Source organism: Vicia villosa, linkage group LG4, assembly GCF_029867415.1.
Source record: "Vicia villosa cultivar HV-30 ecotype Madison, WI linkage group LG4, Vvil1.0, whole genome shotgun sequence".
In the NCBI taxonomy this organism is placed as follows: domain Eukaryota; kingdom Viridiplantae; phylum Streptophyta; class Magnoliopsida; order Fabales; family Fabaceae; genus Vicia; species Vicia villosa.
Genome location: NC_081183.1, coordinates 121,884,962 through 121,904,152, shown reverse-complemented (window position 1 = coordinate 121,904,152; position 19,191 = coordinate 121,884,962). Strand labels below are relative to the sequence as shown.

Genomic DNA, 19,191 nt, shown 5'->3' with positions numbered 1-19,191 from the left:
CTCCCATCATGCTCATTTCAAACTCAGCCTGCATAGACTCAGCAAACTCCTTTCCAAGTGTAGCATTAGATGTTCCAAAAATAATATCATCTACATATATTTGACAAATTAAAATATCCCTTTTAAAGGTTTTACAAAAAAGAGTAGTGTCCACTTTTCCTCTAGTGAAACCATTATCCAGAAGGAAAGAACTTAAGCGTTCATACCAAGCTCTGGGAGCCTGTTACAATCCATACAATGATTTCTTAAGTTTAAAAACATGATTAGGAGACATAGAGTCTTCAAAACCAGGAGGTTGATGGACATAAACTTCTTCATCTATATAACCATTTAAGAAGGCACTCTTAACATCCATCTGATAAAGAGTGATGTTATGTTGAGTGGCAAATGAAATTAATAGACGAATAGATTCTAACCTGGCCACTGGTGCAAAGGTTTCTGTATAATCAATTCCTTCTTGCTGACTATAACCCTGAGCCACCAGTCTGGCTTTGTTCCTTACCACTTCACCTTTCTCACTGAGCTTGTTTCTGAAGACCCATTTTGTACCAATTATTTTGAATCCATCTGGTCTAGGAACAAGATCCCAAACATCATTCCTTGTAAACTGATTCAGTTCTTCTTGCATAGCAATTATCCAGTCTGGATCTTCTAGAGCATGATCAACAGAAGTTGGCTCGATCAAAGATACAAGACCTAATTGACAATCTGCATTGTTCTTAAGGAATGCTCTTGTTCTGATTGGATCATCCTTCTTTCCAAGAATGACATCTTCTGAATGACAAGAGATGAGTCTGGATGATCTTCTGACAGATGGTTCTTCAGAAATGCTTAGATCCTCCAGAGAAGCTGATACTTGATCTTCAGATTCTTTGCTTCTGAGAAGCTCTGCTTCTGATGCGTTGCTTCTTGGCTCAACAACTTCTGATATATCAATATCACAATCTGCAAAATTATCAAACTGCTTTGGTTTTTCAGAACCAAGCTTATCATCAAACCTGATATTGATTGATTCTTCTACAACCAATGTTTCAGTATTGTATACTCTGTAGCCTTTTGAGCGTTCAGAATATCCAAGAAGGAAACATTTTTGAGCTTTTGAATCAAACTTACCAAGATGATCTTTAGTGTTCAGAATAAAGCATACACATCCAAAAGGATGGAAATATGAAATGTTGGGCTTTCTATTCTTCCACAATTCATAGGGAGTCTTATTTAGAATAGGTCTGATAGAGATTCTATTTTGAATATAGCATGCAGTGTTTATTGCTTCTGCCCAGAAATGCTTAGCCATATTGGTTTCATTGATCATGGTTCTGGCCATTTCTTGCAGAGTCCTATTCTTTCGTTCTACAACCCCATTTTGCTGTGGAGTTCTAGGACAAGAGAAATCATGGGCAATACCATTTTCTTTGAAGAATTCTTCAAAGGATCTGTTCTCAAATTCACCACCATGATCACTTCTGACCTTTATGATTTTACACTCTTTTTCAGATTGAATCTGAATGCAGAAATCAAAGAACACTGAATGAGTCTCATCCTTGTGTTTTAAGAATTTTACCCATGTCCAGCGGCTATGATCATCTACGATGACTAATCCATATTTCTTCCCTCTGACAGATGCTGTTTTGACTGGGCCAAACAGATCAATGTGCAAGAGTTCTAATGGCCTTGAGGTAGAAACAACATTCTTGGACTTGAATGCAGGTTTGGAGAACTTGCCCTTCTGACATGCTTCACAAAGAGCATCTGATTTGAATTTCAGATTAGGGAGTCCTCTGACCAGATTCAGTTTGTTAATCTGAGAAATCTTTCTCAAACTAGCATGACCTAATCTTCTGTGCCAGACCCACTGCTCTTCAGAAACAGACATAAGACAAGTCACCTTCTGACTCATAAGATCTTGCAGATCTGTCTTATAAATGTTGTTCTTCCTCTTGCCTGTAAATAGGATTGAGCCATCCTTCTGATTTACAGCCTTGCAAGACTCTTGATTAAAGATTATATCATAACCATTGTCACTCAATTGACTGATAGATAAGAGGTTATGTGTTAATCCTTCTACAAGAAGTACATTAGAAATGGAAGGAGAGTTACCAGACTTTATAGTTCCAGAGCCAATTATCTTGCCCTTCTGATCTCCTCCAAACTTGACTTCTCCTCCAGACTTAAGCACCAGGTCTTGGAACATAGACCTTCTTCCTGTCATGTGTCGCGAGCATCCAGAGTCCAGGTACCATGACATGTTGTGCTTTGTCCTTTTTGCAGTCAAGGATATCTGCAATAGGAATAATCTTATCCTTAGGTACCCACATTTTCTTGGGTCCTTTCTTGTTAGATTTTCTCAAGTTCTGATTGAACTTGGGTTTAACATTGTAAGCAATAGGAGGAACAGCATGATAATTCTTAATGTGAGTTTCATGATATTTCCTAGGTTGTGTCACATGCTTTTTGGTGTGTGTTATGTGAAAACTTTGAGCATGTGAAGTGTGCCTAATATCATGAGAGTGGCCATACTTGAACTGATCATACAATGGCTTGTATGTGAGTTTCATTTCATCAACAGGTTCAAGTTTGTATGGGGTTTCACCCTCAAAACCAATGCCGACTCTTTTGTTTCCAGACACAGCATATATCATAGAAGCTAGCTGACTTCCGCCAATACTTCTAGATAAGAACTTCCTGAAACTTAAATCATATTCTTTCAGAATATGGTTTAGACTAGGAGTGGATTTTTCTGAATCAGAAGGAGATCCAACATTATTGGATAAATTTAAAAGTTTTTCTTTTAATTCAGAATTCTCCAACTCAAGCTTCTTTGTTTCAAATTCAAATAGCTTTTTCAGCTTTTTGTATTTGAGACTAATCTGAGACTTGAGTTCCAGAAGTTCAGTTAGACCGGAAACTAACTCATCTCTAGTAAGTTCAGAAAATACCTCTTCAGAATCTGATTCTGATGTAGATTCTGATCCGTCATCTTCTGTCGCCATGAGCGCACAGTTAGCCTGCTCATCTTCTGAATCATCTTCTGACTCATCCCAGGTTGCCATAAGACCTTTCTTCTTATGAAACTTTTTCTTGGGACTTTCCTTCTGAAGATTTGGACATTCGTTCTTGTAGTGTCCAGGCTCATTGCATTCATAGCACATGACCTTCTTCTTGTCAAATCTTCTGTCATCAGAAGATTCTCCACGTTCAAATTTCTTTGAACTTCTGAAGCCTCTGAACTTCCTTTGCTTGGTCTTCTAGAGTTGATTTAGCCTTCTGGAGATCAGGGACAGTTCATCTTCTTCTTCAGATTCTGATTCTTCAGGATCTTCTTCTCTAGCCTGAAAAGCGTTAGTGCATTTCTTGATATTGGATTTTAATGCAATAGACTTACCTTTCTTTTGAGGCTCATTTGCGTCCAGCTCTATTTCATGACTTCTCAAGGCACTGATAAGCTCTTCCAGAGAAACTTCATTCAGATTCTTTGCAATCTTGAATGCAGTCACCATAGGACCCCATCTTCTGGGTAAGCTTCTGATGATCTTCTTTACATGATCAGCCTTGGTGTATCCCTTGTCAAGAACTCTCAATCCAGCAGTAAGAGTTTGAAATCTTGAAAACATCTTTTCAATGTCTTCACCATCCTCCATTTTGAAGGCTTCATACTTCTGGATTAAAGCTAGAGCTTTAGTCTCCTTGATTTGAGCATTTCCTTCATGAGTCATTTTCAAGGACTCATATATGTCATAGGCCGTTTCCCTGTTAGATATCTTCTCATACTCAGCATGAGAGATAGCATTCAGCAAAACAGTTCTGCATTTATGATGATTCCTGAAAAGCTTCTTCTGATCATCATTCATTTCTTGCCTTGACAGCTTTACGCCACTGGCATTTACTGGATGTTTGTAACCATCCATCAGAAGATCCCATAGATCACCATCTAGACCAAGAAAGTAACTTTCCAGTTTATCTTTCCAGTATTCAAAGTTTTCACCATCAAATACCGGCGGTCTAGTATAACCATTGTTACCGTTGTATTGCTCAGCAGAGCCAGATGTAGATGAAGGTGTAGGTGTAGACTTTTCACTTTCATCAACCATCTTTTACTGAAGCGTTTTTCTCTTCCTGAATCTTTTCTAAACACGGTTAAGTGCTTGCACCTTAGAACCGGCGCTCTGATGCCAATTGAAGGATAGAAAAACACTTAGAAAGGGGGGGTTTGAATAAGTGTAGCTTTAAAAACTTGACAGATAAAAAATAAATTGCACAGTTATTTTTATCCTGGTTCGTTGTTAACTAAACTACTCCAGTCCACCCCCGCAGAGATGATTTACCTCAACTGAGGATTTAATCCACTAATCGCACGGATTACAATGGTTCTCCACTTAGTCAGCAACTAAGTCTTCCAGAGTCTACTGATCACACACTGATCACTCCAGGAACAACTGCTTAGATACCCTCTAAGACTTTTCTAGAGTCTACTGATCCACACGATCACTCTAGTTACAATCTGCTTAGTTCACTCCTAAGACTTCCTAGAGTATTCTGATCCACACGATCACTCTAGTTCCTTACAACTTAATGTAATTCTAAGAGTATTACAAATGCTTCTTAAAAGCGATAATCACAACTGTGATATTTCTCTTAATCGTTTAAGCTTAATCTCACTAAAATATTACAACAGCAATGTAGTGAGCTTTGATGAAGATGAAGATTCGGAGTTTTTGATTTGAACAGAGTTTCAGCAAGTTAATGTGCGTTGTTTACGTTCAGGATCGTTAAAATCGTCGACCTTGCTTCTCATCAGAACTTCATATTTATAGGCGTTGGAGAAGATGACCGTTGAATGCATTTAATGCTTTGCGTGTTCCGTACAGCATCGCATTTAATGTTATACGCTTTTGTCAACTACCTCGAGCCTTGTTCACGCTGTGTCTACTGACGTAGCCTTTAGTAGCTTTTAACGTTCCTTTTGTCAGTCAGCGTAGCCTGCCACTTGTACTTCCTTCTGATCTGATGTTTGTGAATACAACGTTTGAATATCATCAGAGTCAAACAGCTTGGTGCATAGCATCTTCTGATCTTCTGACCTTGAAGTGCTTCTGAGCGTGATACCATCAGAACTTCAGTGCTTCTGTTCTCTTGTTCTTCTGATGCTTCCATAGACCCATGTTCTGATTCTGCTTCGACCATCTTCTGATGTCTTGCCAGACCATGTTCTGATGTTGCATGCTGAACCCTTTGAGACAAAGCTTCTGAGCGCTGAATTATGCGTACTCTTTATATATTTCCTGAAAGGGAAATTGCATTGGATTAGAGTACCATATAATCTTAAGCAAAATTCATATTATTGTTATCATCAAAACTAAGATAATTGATCAGAACAAATCTTGTTCTAACAGGGGTCATTACCAGAAACAAAGCCAGACTTGTAGCACAAGGATATACTCAAGTAGAGGGAGTAGACTTTGATGAGACCTTTTCACCTGTAGCAAGACTTGAGTCAATCAGACTACTACTAGGAGTAGCCTGCATCTTGAAGTTCATGCTATATCAGATGGATGTAAAAAGTGCCTTTCTCAATGGATATTTGAATGAAGAAGTGTATGTGGAACAACCTAAAGGTTTTGCTGATCCAAATCTACCTGATCATGTCTACAAACTAAGAAAATCTCTCTATGGTTTGAAACAAGCTCCCAGAGCTTGGTATGAGAGGTTAATTGAATTTCTGACCACTAATGGATATAAGAAAGGCGGAATATATAAAACCCTATTTGTAAAGAATGAAGATGGAAGAATTATGATTGCACAAATATATGTGGATGACATAGTGTTTGGAGGAATGTCTGATACAATGGTAAAACACTTTGTTAGTCAAATGCAGACTGTGTTTGAAATGAGTATGGTTGGAGAATTGACTTACTTCCTTGGTCTTCAAATCAAGCAAATGGAAGATTCCACCTTTTTATTTTTACTCTAGGAGGGTTATATTTAAATATATATATATATACATGAGGAGGGTTATATTTACTCCAGGCGTAAGTTATTATAACTTACTCCAAATCTAGACTATTGATTCGTATATATTTCTTATTATTTTTAACCATTAGATTGAAAATAATTAATGGTCAAGATGTGGAGTAAGTTATAATAACTTACTCTTGGAGTAAATATAACCCTCCTATATATATATATATATATATATATATATATATATATATATATATATATATATATATTGTGGAAAATTGTAGAAAAATTGACACCGAACCCAAACCCAAAGGTTGTTCGGGTGCGGGTTTGGATAGTGCAAAGCCCGCACCCGAACCGACCCATTGACATCCCTATACTTCCGGAAAGTGATTCTACGAAAACAGAAGGAAGTGTATCTACGAAAACATAAGGCAAAAATGAAACTTCCCGTGTTGCATTAGAGATCTATGAGATGCATTGCCATATTGTCTTAAATTAAATAAATATAAATACGTCTAACTAAATAATATTGTATGTAACTCATCTCATTAAGTCCCTTTGCAAAAAATTTCGTTTAACCAACACGCCGCCACTGTAATTCAAGAACGCCGCCACTGTAATTCAAGAACTCCGCTGGTTCGTTTTGTAATTCAGGTTTCTCTATCAATATTTTTATTTTACTTTTCATAAAAACTTCACAGTAACCGCGCGAAACTCCGCGGCGACGGCGGCTTCATGCGCCGTGTTGCCAGCCGCGATATTGATGCCCGACGCACCTAGCATCACTGTAACTGCCAGCGGCCGCTCCTCTCAGCACTGCCGTGAACACAAGTCAATTCATCTTAGTTGCACAATTGAACTGGTTATCCGAGTCATAGAACTGGTTCGGGTTGCTTTATATTTGATGTAACCGGTGAGATTCAGTTTACTAGGGTTTTTCTTGATGAACCATCCATGACCAAAAGAAAACGGTTTATTTTTTCGGAAACAGGGTTTTAATATTTAGGATGGGTGAGAGTCATAATGAGAATTAGGAAGTTTGATATAATAAATCGCGTAATATCTGTTTTCTATTGTTGCAGAAGGAAGCAGAGATATGGAATGTGTGGTTCAGGGAATTATTGAGACTCAGGTAATTTTATATTTTCTTTCAGCTTTCAATTTGTTTTAGTATTATTACTATTATTTAGGAATGTGGAAGATGTTTTGGAATAATTTGATCAGGCTTAGCCATTTTGATTGAAAAATCTAAAATTACCCTTAAAACATTGTAAATTTAATGGGTAATTTCGGTTTTTAGAGGGGAAAAGGATATCGTGTCGGAAACTGCTATGCTCCGCTATCCTCTATTTATCCAATAGAGGCCGCTATAGTGTTCTGCACCGCTAAGGCTTTTCCCATACCAGTTGGCCTCCGCTCCGCTTCACTATAGCGGGATAGCGCCGACATTGCCTACTTTTGTTTGGTCTATAATTTTTCTTAATTTCCATTTACCTCTAGTTAACAGACAATCCTCCATCGTGCTTCATATGGCAACTGAAATCTCTGTTTTAGTGTCCTTTATTAGCCAACACTGACAGACCGAGTATTTGAACTCTATCCCATGAAATGTAATTTAATGGCTGATGTCCAGACTTGTAATGTGCTTCTTCAAAGTTTGATTTACGTGTCAATGAAGTGGATCCGTTACATTTTATAAAGGATATTAAGAGAAGTGTTAGAAACTGTTTGTAAAGAAAGAACCAGTAAAACATATATTAAACATCACATACATATTCTCTTTGTTTATGGTTGTTCTACTACATGAGGAAAATTTATCAATGCAAGTTTCTGCTCATATCCTTATCGTTGCACAATTGATTTTTTTAATATTAAAGATCTGCCACATTTCTCACATTTTTAGTATCCTGTGTCCATCACGGGTAGATTGAGGAATACTTCAAAGGTGTATGAAGTTTTTTGTTTGGTTTCTCTTTAGAAACATATGTTCTAAAGGTGTTCATGTCATATTTCACTTTGATGTTCAAAATATATTTTCCCGTGTGCTCCAATGCTGTCAATTGTGTATTATGGAAAATAGTGGTTTATCCAAATTCTGTTATGTTATTGTTCTGTAGCTGCTATTTAACAATACTTACTAAGTCCAGTATCGTGCAATAATAATGGTCTGTCAAAATTCCGCTCCACTAAAGTGCTGCTATATCGGCTATGAAACTCTTGTTTTGCTTTTGCCTTTTTCATAAGTTGAAGAAGCTATTTAATGTTTTATAAGATTATAACAATTGTCTAGTATTTTTTTCTAGTAGCTTTGTTATACGTGGAGACGATGGTATGATATCCTACTATTTGGTTTGGATTTGGAATCGCCACATGACATCTCATGGCCACCATTGCTCGTATTTGCATGTCCCTAATTTATTCCGTGCTCATTAGAATTAAAGATTGTTTGATGGAAGACTCTAAATTACAATAGTCTTTGAACATGAAGAATTAATTCATCTTTCTTTTGCTTTAGATCCATAAGCCGTGCTTTAAGATTATCAAGATGTGGTGTTACAAGATTCTTTCTTTTGCAGCATGTCGAGGCCCTTGAGATTCTTCTCCAGGGGCTATGTGGTGTTAAAAGAGAACGATTGAGGATCCATGAAATTTGTCTTAAGAACAGTCCAAATCTCGGTGAGTGCTTACTTCCGATACTAAGATGCAGTCGCCAATAACATTTCCTCTATTTGTTTTATATGAACGTAATTTGACTTTAAATGAAGACTGAAAAAGGACCATTCTCCTAGAAAAAATAAACAAGTAATTCACATTTTGATTTTTGAGAAACAAAAGTCATTAAAATAAGGGCTTCAAATATTCTACTTGCATTTCTACTAGGAAAGCAAGCCCCTTAGAGTGCTCGTGAGAGGAACAATATCGAAAAGAGAGATAAACAAGTATGTTCCATCACTGTTTCAAACACAACTCCACCAAAACAGTAATTGAGCACAAAGCACTTCTCCCCAGAACCTTGCTAAATGTACTCTCTTCCAAGTGTCCAAATGTAATCTTTGAAATTTCTTGAATTATGAGGAAATAACCAGGATTCTTTGGAATCCCTGGAAAGTGAGTTCCGGATAACCAGACTTAGTTGGCAGCAGGCCACTAAGATAAAGTGGCTAACACTTTTCTGAATGTTTTATGCGCACATATTATATAATTGTATACAGTGCCTGCCTCCGAGTGTACAGTAATATTTTCATTTAAGCATTTACATTGGTCAGTAATATTTTCCAATTTTCTTGAGCAAAACTTAGATGTCAAGTTTTCATATTCTGGTGTTTTGTCAAATTGATCATAATTTTATTATTTTACTTTCTAGGCACAGTTGCCTCAGAGGTTCGACTTTTATGTGATCTGGAGCAAACTGAACCCTCATGGTAAAAATGCAATTTCAAGTGGATCATTTGTTGGAAGTTTTTCCATATCCATATAACGTGTGCCTGACGACTTTTTCAGGAGTGTTAGACATGTAGGTGGTGCAATGAGGGGTGCTGGTGCTGATCAAATTTCAGTTCTAGTTAGGACAGTAGTGGAAAGCAAAGTAAGCAAGAACGTGCTTCGAATGTTCTATACACTGGGGTACAAGTTAGACAATGAGCTGCTGAGGGTGGGGTTCTCCTTCCAGTTCAATTATAAGGTGGCAAATGTCATCGTAGCACGAATCACTGTAACGGTTTCGTCAGTCAATAAAATGATGAAGCTGCATGCGACTGACGAGGCCGTGCCAATAACACCTGGCATACAGATTGTCCAAGTAACAGCACCTGCTACTGCTGAAAACTATACCGAAGTTGCTTCTGGTATGCAATCCTTTTGCGAATACCTTGCCCCGTAAGTATCTTCTACTCTTCTCAACTTGACACTTAATCTTTTTGGTTTGTTCCTTCATAATGAATTTGATCATTTACACATGCAACTCTTTGGTGTCAATTTCTCAGGCTTCTTCATCTGTCTAAACCGGGAGTTTCAACTGGTGTTGTTCCTACTGCTGCTGCCGCCGCTGCATCTCTAATGTCTGATGGTGGGGGTACACCTTTGCAGTAGGCTGATAATGTTGTACGAACATATATACAATTATACATCACTTGATGCATGTCAAAGTTCCATGGTCATACCAATTTTTTCTTCATGAAAAGATGAAATTTTCAGTAAACATGGTTATGAGGAAGACTAAAATGATAGAACAATGTTAGTTACTTGATGATCAATCAGTTGCTAGGTAGAGGAAGAGTTACTTTTGGCATGTGATTGTATTTCAGGATATGAGAAACGACCCTTTCTTATACACTTGTTAAAATATAATTTTCAAAATGTATTTCTTTCTAATGCACTTGTTAAAATCTTATTTTCAAAATGCATTTCACCAAATGGAGAAAGAGATTCACCTAACGTAAGTGTTGAAAAGGAAGTTAGATTGTGATGTTAGTCGTTAGATATTAGGGTCTATGCGCATGATAAAGACACGGTAAGAAAGCGGCCCTCCCTAATTCGCTTGTTTCTTTTGTACGCAAATGAGTTAACATGAATTGATGTTATGTCTGATTTTGGAACAAAGGTTTTTAGAGATACTTGTTTTACTTTTTTTTTTTTTCTTTTTCTTTTCTTTTTATAATAGGGAGTCATTTTTAAGCATGATTTTATGAAAAGGGGGTGTGTCCTAGACCATTGGAAACATGAAATTGTCTTTGATGCCTTTTGAGACGCATATTCGAATGTATCAAAAATCAAACAAAAATCAAACAAATCTTTGTCTTTTCGATAACCACCATATTCTGAACAAAATATGATCCAGAGATGCATCTTCGTATGTTATTTGAGTGTATTCAAAGATGCATATCCGAAATATCCTCTGTACTCAATTGTTTTGTTTTTATTCATTAAATTTGATATTTTGAAGCACACATATTTTAAATCATTTTTAGGCCATAAATTAGAAGAAAAACACATACATTAATTGCTTAAGACATGGTACACAATTATGAAAAAGTCATACAATTATCAAAATGTACCGACCATATATAAGTTCTTTCGAAAATATAAAATAATATAACCAAACAAAAGCCTAATGGGTATGTCTAACCCTATGCCTTCTCCACATGTACTGCAAGACATTTTGTGCATCGACCATCATGGCTTCGACGAAGGTCAATTGGGGACTGCCATTCTCAAAAAGTCTTGCCTCTATGTCTGATCTCTCCATCTCCCCAATACGCCGACATGTCTTCGGTGTGGTCATCCCTAGTCTTAAGTACCTCTTGATTATCACTCGATATCACTCGAACTCTTGCAATCATCGGCATGTTGAACCAACACTCCACACATGAAACATCTCAGAGAAGCTGAAGCTTCTCCCTCACTTGTTTCAATCTGGCTCCTCCTGGCAAGCAGTTAGAAAAACAAGTAACCACCGACAGTGTTTCGCACACATTTCACGTACAAAGGAATAAACAATATAGAAAACCCTGTCGAACATAACGACATGCTCTGATACCACTATGTAACATCTCAAACCCTGCAACTTGTATATTAAGCATTACACGACAATTTGAGGTGTCACTAACTATAATCCTTTAACAATACAAACATTTAACAAACACGCGTCGGACAATATTAACGTCATGTAACACTTGTCATTGCACGCTCACCTTCACTTAGGATATCATTGCGGCAGTATCGATCTTATTTCAATTAATAAAAATTTGCAACTTAAACCTTTAGTCTCAAAATTCAAAATATAATAATTTTTTTTTCAAAATAAAGAGTTATCATATTCAACTCTTAAAAACTTTGACATAAACTGAATAAAACGATTAACCTCCAACAAAACATAATATGCAAACAAACATTCCCAAACCCGATGTTACAGGATAAGAGCAAGACTTTTAAATAACGATGAAACTAAACGAAGTAACTTCAGGGGCTAACATCCACTTACAACATCACTTTACTTCTGAGTATCTGCAAGATGTCCATGGTGGACAACATCAAAGCAAAGGGGTGAGAAATAACATTCAATATAAACAGTGTAAAGACACATATAACAAGCAAACATTTAGTAAACAATTTGTAAGAACAAGATTTGGTTTTGCATTTGGCCTTTAGCTTTGATGATAACACATTATTTCTTAGAGAAAAATTTTGTACCCTAATGATTTTTGCCTAGTGTGTAGCTTTTGCTTACAGGTTCTGACTCTGATAGTATGGCGTGTGACATCATCAATTTTTGGAATCAACTCACTTTTACCATGAAAAGTTACAACGTGTGCTTTACAAAGACAAGTCAAGTTCAGGAATGCTCTTTGACTATGCTTCTAATAAAATGCTCATTAAATAGCTTTTGACTCTGACTATGATAAGGGAGCTTCTAAAGATTCTTAAGCTCTTACATTTTGACATAAGTTATGAAGACCAAGTTCTGAAGACAAGGTTCGGGAGAACAAGTTATGAAGATTCTGAAGACAAGGTTGTGAAGATCGAGAATTGATGATTGATCCCTTCAACAAAGTAAAATTCGGAGAATTTGGAGTTTGGAAACTCCTTGTCGTGGTCACTTCTTATCTTTTCAATTTCACTCCCATTCTCCTTCTAAATATAAAGGAGTGGTTCTTTGAACGCATCACAAGTATCAAATTTTTCTCTAATTAAGTTAACCCATGGATATCTTGAAAAATCATCCATACATAAAAACACATATCTCTTCCCACAAAGAATTTACACTTACATAAACCTTATGAGGTCAATATGAAGTAACTAAAGAGCTTTTGAGGTGGCCGGATGTTGGAGCTTCCTGTCGGACATCTTTGTCTGCTTACCTATTTGGCACTCTCCACAGAATTTTCCTTCTTGAATCTTCAAATTTGGAAAACCTTTGATGGTTTCAACAGATATAACCTTCTTCAGACCATTGAGATTTGAGTGAGAAAGTTTTCGGTGCCATAGCTTGGTCTCATCAACTTTGGATAACATGCAGGATGCGAGCTGAGATATCCACATATAGTATTTATGGTTGGGTCTTAACACCTTCATGGGAACTTCTTGATCCTTGCTGGTGACAATACATTCAAATTTATTGAATTTTACATTCAATCCTTGATCATATAATTGAGTTATTCTAATCATGTTAGCAGTTAAACCTTCTACCAGTAACACATCATTAAGACAAGAAAGACCAGGACTAGCCATTTTGCATATGCTCTTTATTCTTCCTTTTGCTCTAGCACCAAATGTGACATAACTATAGGCGGAAGATTTCAACTCCTCAAGATATGTCTTTTCTCCAGTCAAACACCTGAAATACCCATTATCAAAGTACCGATCTCCCGTTGAGGAAACTATAACAGATGTATGTGCTATGAAATTATTGGAAGCTACTTTGGATTTCAACTCTTTCTTTGCATGAACCTTCTTGCCATCTTATCACTCCAGTATTGGTTGACTATAGGAATAAGGATAACCATACAATTTTTAACAATAAGGCCTTATGTGCCCATATTTACCATAGTGATGACATCTCCGTGACAGGTTCTTGTAGCTTTTGAGATATGGGAGCACATGTTAAAAACGATGCTGGGTCATGAGGTCCACCATTAGAAACTCAATTTTTTTCTTAGGAGGAATAAACTTCTTAGGAGGGGCTTTGACTCCTTTGTTCTTGGAGCTCCTTTCAAATCCTATTCCCTTATGACATCTGACCATCTTTCCAACATCAAAATTTCCGTATAACATATATGAACCAATGTTAAACATAGGCACATATTTAGTCATGTTATCAAACTTGGACTTTAGTACACTCACTTCTTCTAGACTAGTTATGGTTGAAACTAGTATCTATTTTTCATGAAGGAGAGCATTTAAGGGTTTCTTCTATTTCTCTCCAACATGGCAAGCATACTCCCATTTGGTGTATAAGGGCCTGTATGTTGTAGACATCTCTCCATCAGTCATGTCTTCAATACTGTACACACTTTTAGATTCAATTTTTCTAGTGAAAGCAATTAATAAATTACCAGTTTCACTTTCATAATCAAACTCATACCAAGTAATAGACAATCCCTTTTTCTGCTTCTTGAGAAAAGTAGGGAATTCAGTTATGATTTGTCCTCCATTTTTTGTCTAGCTTCTTCAAAGCTTTGTTAAACTTTTTGCCAAAAAGAGCTATAATATTTGAAATTTTTTTCTGTATCCTTTTCATTTTTATCTTCATCTTTTTCAATGTTGGATACAAAAGCAATAATTTTGTTCTTCTTTTATAATCTACAATTTATAGAAAATTCAAAGGTTTGAAGAGAGTCAATGAGTTCATGAACCTTCAAATTACTTAAGTCTTGAGCTTCTTCAATGACTGTTAACTTCAATTAAAACTTCAGAGGCAAATATCTGAGAATCTTTCTAAGGAGCTTTTCTTTTGACATCAGATATGGATTCATCGTACATCATTCTGAGATTTTCAAACTTGGTTGTGAGGAGTTGCAGCCTTGACATCCTATTCTTGGTCGTTCCTTCATGAGCAGTCTTCAGAATTTTCCCAAGCTTCGTTAGCTTCGGTACACGTGTTGATCAATTTGAACATGTTCTTGTCCACACCATTGAATATAGCATTCAAGGCTTTTTCGTTTCCAAGAGCTTCATCATCGTCATCTTTAGAACAATCAGCTTCAGGCTTTAAGCATGTTGAACCATATTGAGAAGTGATCACATGATATTTCCAACCGTTAACCATAACCTTCCAAGTTTTGATGTCTATGGATTTGAGAAAGGCAACCATCTTGGCTTTCCAATAGTCATACTTAGTGCCATCCAAAATAGTTGGCCTGTTGACTGAACCTCCATTCTTAGTTTTGTCCATTTTAATAAAAAAAAATATCTTCCATGGAGCACACCCTACTAAAACAGGGTGCCTGCTCTGATGCCAATTAAAACTTTATTCTTGAGGGGGAAAATGCTGGACACGATAATGGAACAACTGGTCCAAATTTTTAAACCAGTATGACAGTATAATAATAACAACAATAACACAATACAGAATGCAATAAAATAGTACAAGAGATTGGTGACCCAGTTCGGTGAAACCACACCTACGTCTGGAGGGCACTGTACCCAATAAAAAAATTCCTTACTTTGAATTAGTACAGTTAGTCTTTTAAGAACACCATTCCCATGATGTTCAATCCTTCTTCCTAATCCTAGTGACGTTCTATTTAGGACTTCCCCTAAATACAAGAACCCCTCTCACTTTCTCTCAATCACTAACCCCTAGTGATCAACTTAACCATTAGCACAATGATTGTTGAATTTACAACTCAACTAAGACAATCTAACAACTATTCCAAGTTACTGAAATATAGAATGGTGTACAATAGATTCAACACTAATCCTCATGATGACCTTAGCATGGAATACAAGAAACAAAAGACTCATAATCTCTAAGCACTAAGAACTTAGTCTAGCGCAAAAAAACCACACCTAAAGATGAGAATTGAGTCTCCTTATTTAGCAATGTCTTCTTAACTTTTTCTACTTGGACATCTGAATTAAATTCATCTAGACTAATAGCTGACTCTGTTGGATTTGAAATGCTCCATAAAAATCTCCAACAAAAGATACTATTTGTTATATTTCAAATTCAAATTTAAATATGATTCGATCTTCACAACTGTCAAACAACCCACAGAAACATTGCTAACTAATCTACAACAAATATGATTAAATATGTCAATAAAAAATTTCACACCAAACAACATCCATCATGGTTTGTTGACTAGGGTCAGATGTTGCAATACACACATGTTAAAACATCGTGTTCAACATATTGCACAGAAACATCCAAATTAACTCTCTCTATATATCCTCTTTGTAGAGTGAATTTTCGACAAAATAATTTTGAACCAATATGCAATAACATCTGTCTGTTGTCAGAGGCTAGATATTGCAACACCCATGATCGAACATCGTGTTCCACATGTTCCCTTCTACACCAAAACCAACTTTAATATTTTTCATGTTGTTTTGTATAATGCAGTCAATTTATAAGGAAAAAAAATCTATTATTGGTACAAAATATTCATTGAAATGATATTCTCATATTAGTCTAAATAATAAAATGTGATATTAAAATAAATTTCAGGTTCTATACAAAAAGAGTTGTATTTGAATTTCAGGTTCTATACAAAAAGAGACACCGTATGCTTCGAATAGTTTATTTACACTCATTTCAACTTAGTTTTTAAAAGGGAAAAAAACCCTCTACTACAACTTTTACCAATTAAAATCCCTAACAACCATAGCAGCTATGTACTTTGCTTCGTATGATGATAATGCCACTACTGGTTCTTTTCCCGAACTCCAAGCAACTAGTGCACTACCTAGCATAAACACATAACCAATTGTGGATTTTTGATCCTCAACATCACTTCACCAACTCGAATTAGTGTATCCCACTAGCTTGCATTCTTTTCCTTTATCAACTGGAGGACACAAAATGCCATAGTCGAGATTTCCTTTCACATACCTCAGTATCCTCTTCGTCGCTGCTAGGTGTGATAGCTTGGGCTTTTGTATGAATCTACTTACCATACCTACACTGTATGTTAAGCCAAGCCTTGTATGAAAAAGGTATCTTAATGACCTAATATATATTTTGTATTAGATTGGGTCGACATTGTCATACCCCAAAATTTGCCCATCATATTTCAATATATTTTGACTCACATGATCTTCAGTCACTCAAGTCTATGCAAGGATTGAGCACACTTATTTCTCTCTTAAGCAATCAATCCACAACTAGGGTCTTGCTGCTCTCAAAGAGAAATCAACTTCTGATGCCTCAAGTGGACTTCATGGCCTCTCATATGCTTCAAAGGATCCCCATGCCAATTTTCAAGCCCTGATTCATAAGATTGCTCACTCAATTGCTCAAATGGTCAACAGTCGACTAGTTTGACCTGAAAGTCAACTATGGTCAAATCACAGTCAAAACTCCTGATTTTTGGTCAACATCAACATTTTGAAGTAAAATTCATCATTTGATCAAGAGTTGATCATGATTCATCAAGAAAATCTCTAAAATCACCAAAAGTCCAAGTTTCTAAATTAGGGTTTCGAGGAGAAAGTCAACCCAACTTTGACTGATCATATCTCTCTCATACTTTATCAGAAATTCCTCAACCAAAGCTTATTCTCAAGGAAATTCAATTTTCTTCAACTTTGATGTTGGGCACAAGGTCAAGAAATGCTTCCGCCTAGGAGATATGAGCCAAAACATTACAGGTCCTTCTAGGAGATCGCAAAAAGCTGTTTTTTGTCAAAAAGCCATATCTTCAAGATAAAGTCCTCAAATGGAAAAAATGTTCCAAATTGGCTTGTAGAGGCCATCTTGAACTTTCCAAAAAGTACTAGATCATCTCCATATGATAAGAATTGAATGAGTTATTGCTTGCACAAGTTGGTCAATTTTGAGAGATTGCACTTAATGCAAAATGAAGAATTTTGGTATTTTGAATTCTTGGGCCTAAAATATTGATTCCAAACATGGCTATGGGATTTGTGAGAATTCCTAAACTAATTATTTTATTTTTATAGTATTTATTTTATTTATTTGAATTTTTAATTCATTTAAATATTAATAAATCACATAAATATGAAGTAATTAGTTTTTAATCAAAGATTTGATTTTTTAGCCTAATCCAATCACCCAAATACTTCATATTAGATACAAATTTCGTACAAAATAGATTGGAAAGAGAAAGATGGATTTTGAATCAAAATTAAGAAAGATTTTGTGCAAATTTTGAGTAAAATCTTTTCCAATCAAAGCATGATTTTTTCTCCAAACTTTTAACCTAATTCTGAGCCCTATATATACACAATACATTCAGCAAATAAGGGGACGAACACTTGCCTCAAAAACACGTAACCAAGCTTCAAGATATTTCAAGAAACTAGGGCAAGGGTGAAAAGTGAGTTTCAACAAGATTCAAGACCAACCAACCATCTCAATCTTCTCACATGGTGCTAAAGGGTAGGTATCAATGAATTTCAGTAGGTAAATATGCATAGAACTCGTGCTCCATAACTCACATATTCATACATATTTTTGTTCTCCGTCTTTCATAAATCATTGCTTTTTAACTATTGCTATCAATTGGTTTGAGTTTCTAATGGAATATGGAAGGGATCTGGGCGGTTAGCATGGACTTTTAACGCAAGGATTGACTAATGCCATTGTTGGAGACGAGTCACGGAAAGCTTGCGTATCTCATGAACCAGGGCTCTATTCAAAATTCTGAGTCCAAATTTGAGTCCCTGAGCGTTTTTTTACGTGAGATAGGTGTTCCTTTTGTTTCGTTCAAGATGTTTTACGCAGGTGTTGTCGGAGAAGACGGCTGCAACCGCCGTCCACGGTGGTTCCTGTGAGTCAAAGTTTCCACTGAAGAGTCTGACCGTCGACGTGTCCAAACTCTTGCGCGTGATTGGTTCTTTCGTAATCCTGAGGGCGCTCGCTTTGGTTTTAAATTTTAACATTTCAGTTTTGTTTTATTATATGTCAAAACGCATGTGTGAGATTGACAAACAGCAAGTGATGGTTGGGTGGTTGACTATGTGTGCTGTCCCTAGGAACGTGAGTTCGAACCCTACGCAAGACACTTTATTTTTATAACTTGCATGTTATAATTTGTCTACGGATTCGGTGTTGCTCCCTCATACGCGACTACAATGCACTCTCAGCCTGGACCACAAGATCTCATATAATGCCGGATCCAAGGCTCCAGCATGACGCCCCACTGTAAGCCTCCAGAAGGTCATCACACTGAATTATTGCGCCCAGGTTTTTTTATTATTTATATTTATGCTGTATGTTTCCTTTTCTTATTTTTTTTAGTTTATTTTTTTTACCTAATTTCTTTTCTAAAAACTTCAAACTTTTTTTAACAAATAAGTTCTTTTTTTTTTCCAGTTAAATCAATTAGTTTGTTTTATAGGATAATTAATTTAATTTAGTTTAAGCAATTAGATAATTAATTAAATTAGGTCAAATAATTAAGTTTTTTTTAATTTAATTTAGGTTTGATTTAATAATTTAATTTTTAGGCTAATTAATTTAATTTTAGGTTTGTTAATTTTTAACCTCGTTTTCATTTTTTTTGTTATAATTTATTTCGCCTTAAACTAATTTTAGGCTAACCTTTA

At 36.1% G+C, this 19,191-nt stretch overlaps 1 protein-coding gene across 5 annotated transcripts; it reads left to right on the top strand.

Moving 5' to 3' along the window:
* Positions 1-6,465: 6,465 nt before the first annotated feature.
* LOC131595124 (mediator of RNA polymerase II transcription subunit 18-like) lies at positions 6,466-10,332 on the top strand. Of its 5 annotated transcripts, none has more exons than XM_058867404.1 (6): positions 6,466-6,597; positions 7,044-7,093; positions 8,538-8,637; positions 9,332-9,383; positions 9,463-9,837; positions 9,945-10,332. In XM_058867404.1, exons 2-6 carry the CDS (start codon positions 7,058-7,060, stop codon positions 10,048-10,050), a joined length of 669 nt encoding a protein of 222 aa, XP_058723387.1. In that variant the 5' UTR covers positions 6,466-6,597; positions 7,044-7,057; the 3' UTR covers positions 10,051-10,332. The 5 variants fall into 5 exon arrangements, with proteins under 5 accessions (XP_058723387.1, XP_058723382.1, XP_058723383.1 ...); XM_058867399.1 differs by having other exon boundaries at positions 6,475-6,597; positions 9,326-9,383; XM_058867400.1 differs by having other exon boundaries at positions 6,479-6,615; positions 9,326-9,383.
* Positions 10,333-19,191: the final 8,859 nt, after the last annotated feature.

Excerpts from the sequence above, each read along its gene's own strand:
- LOC131595124 (XM_058867399.1), top strand. The coding sequence starts at position 7,058 with ATGGAATGTGTGGTTCAGGGAATTATTGAGACTCAG. Across the intron at positions 7,094-8,537 it reads AGGGAATTATTGAGACTCAG|CATGTCGAGGCCCTTGAGAT; the intron begins GTAATTTTATAT and ends TTTCTTTTGCAG. Across the intron at positions 8,638-9,325 it reads TAAGAACAGTCCAAATCTCG|GCACAGTTGCCTCAGAGGTT; the intron begins GTGAGTGCTTAC and ends TTTACTTTCTAG.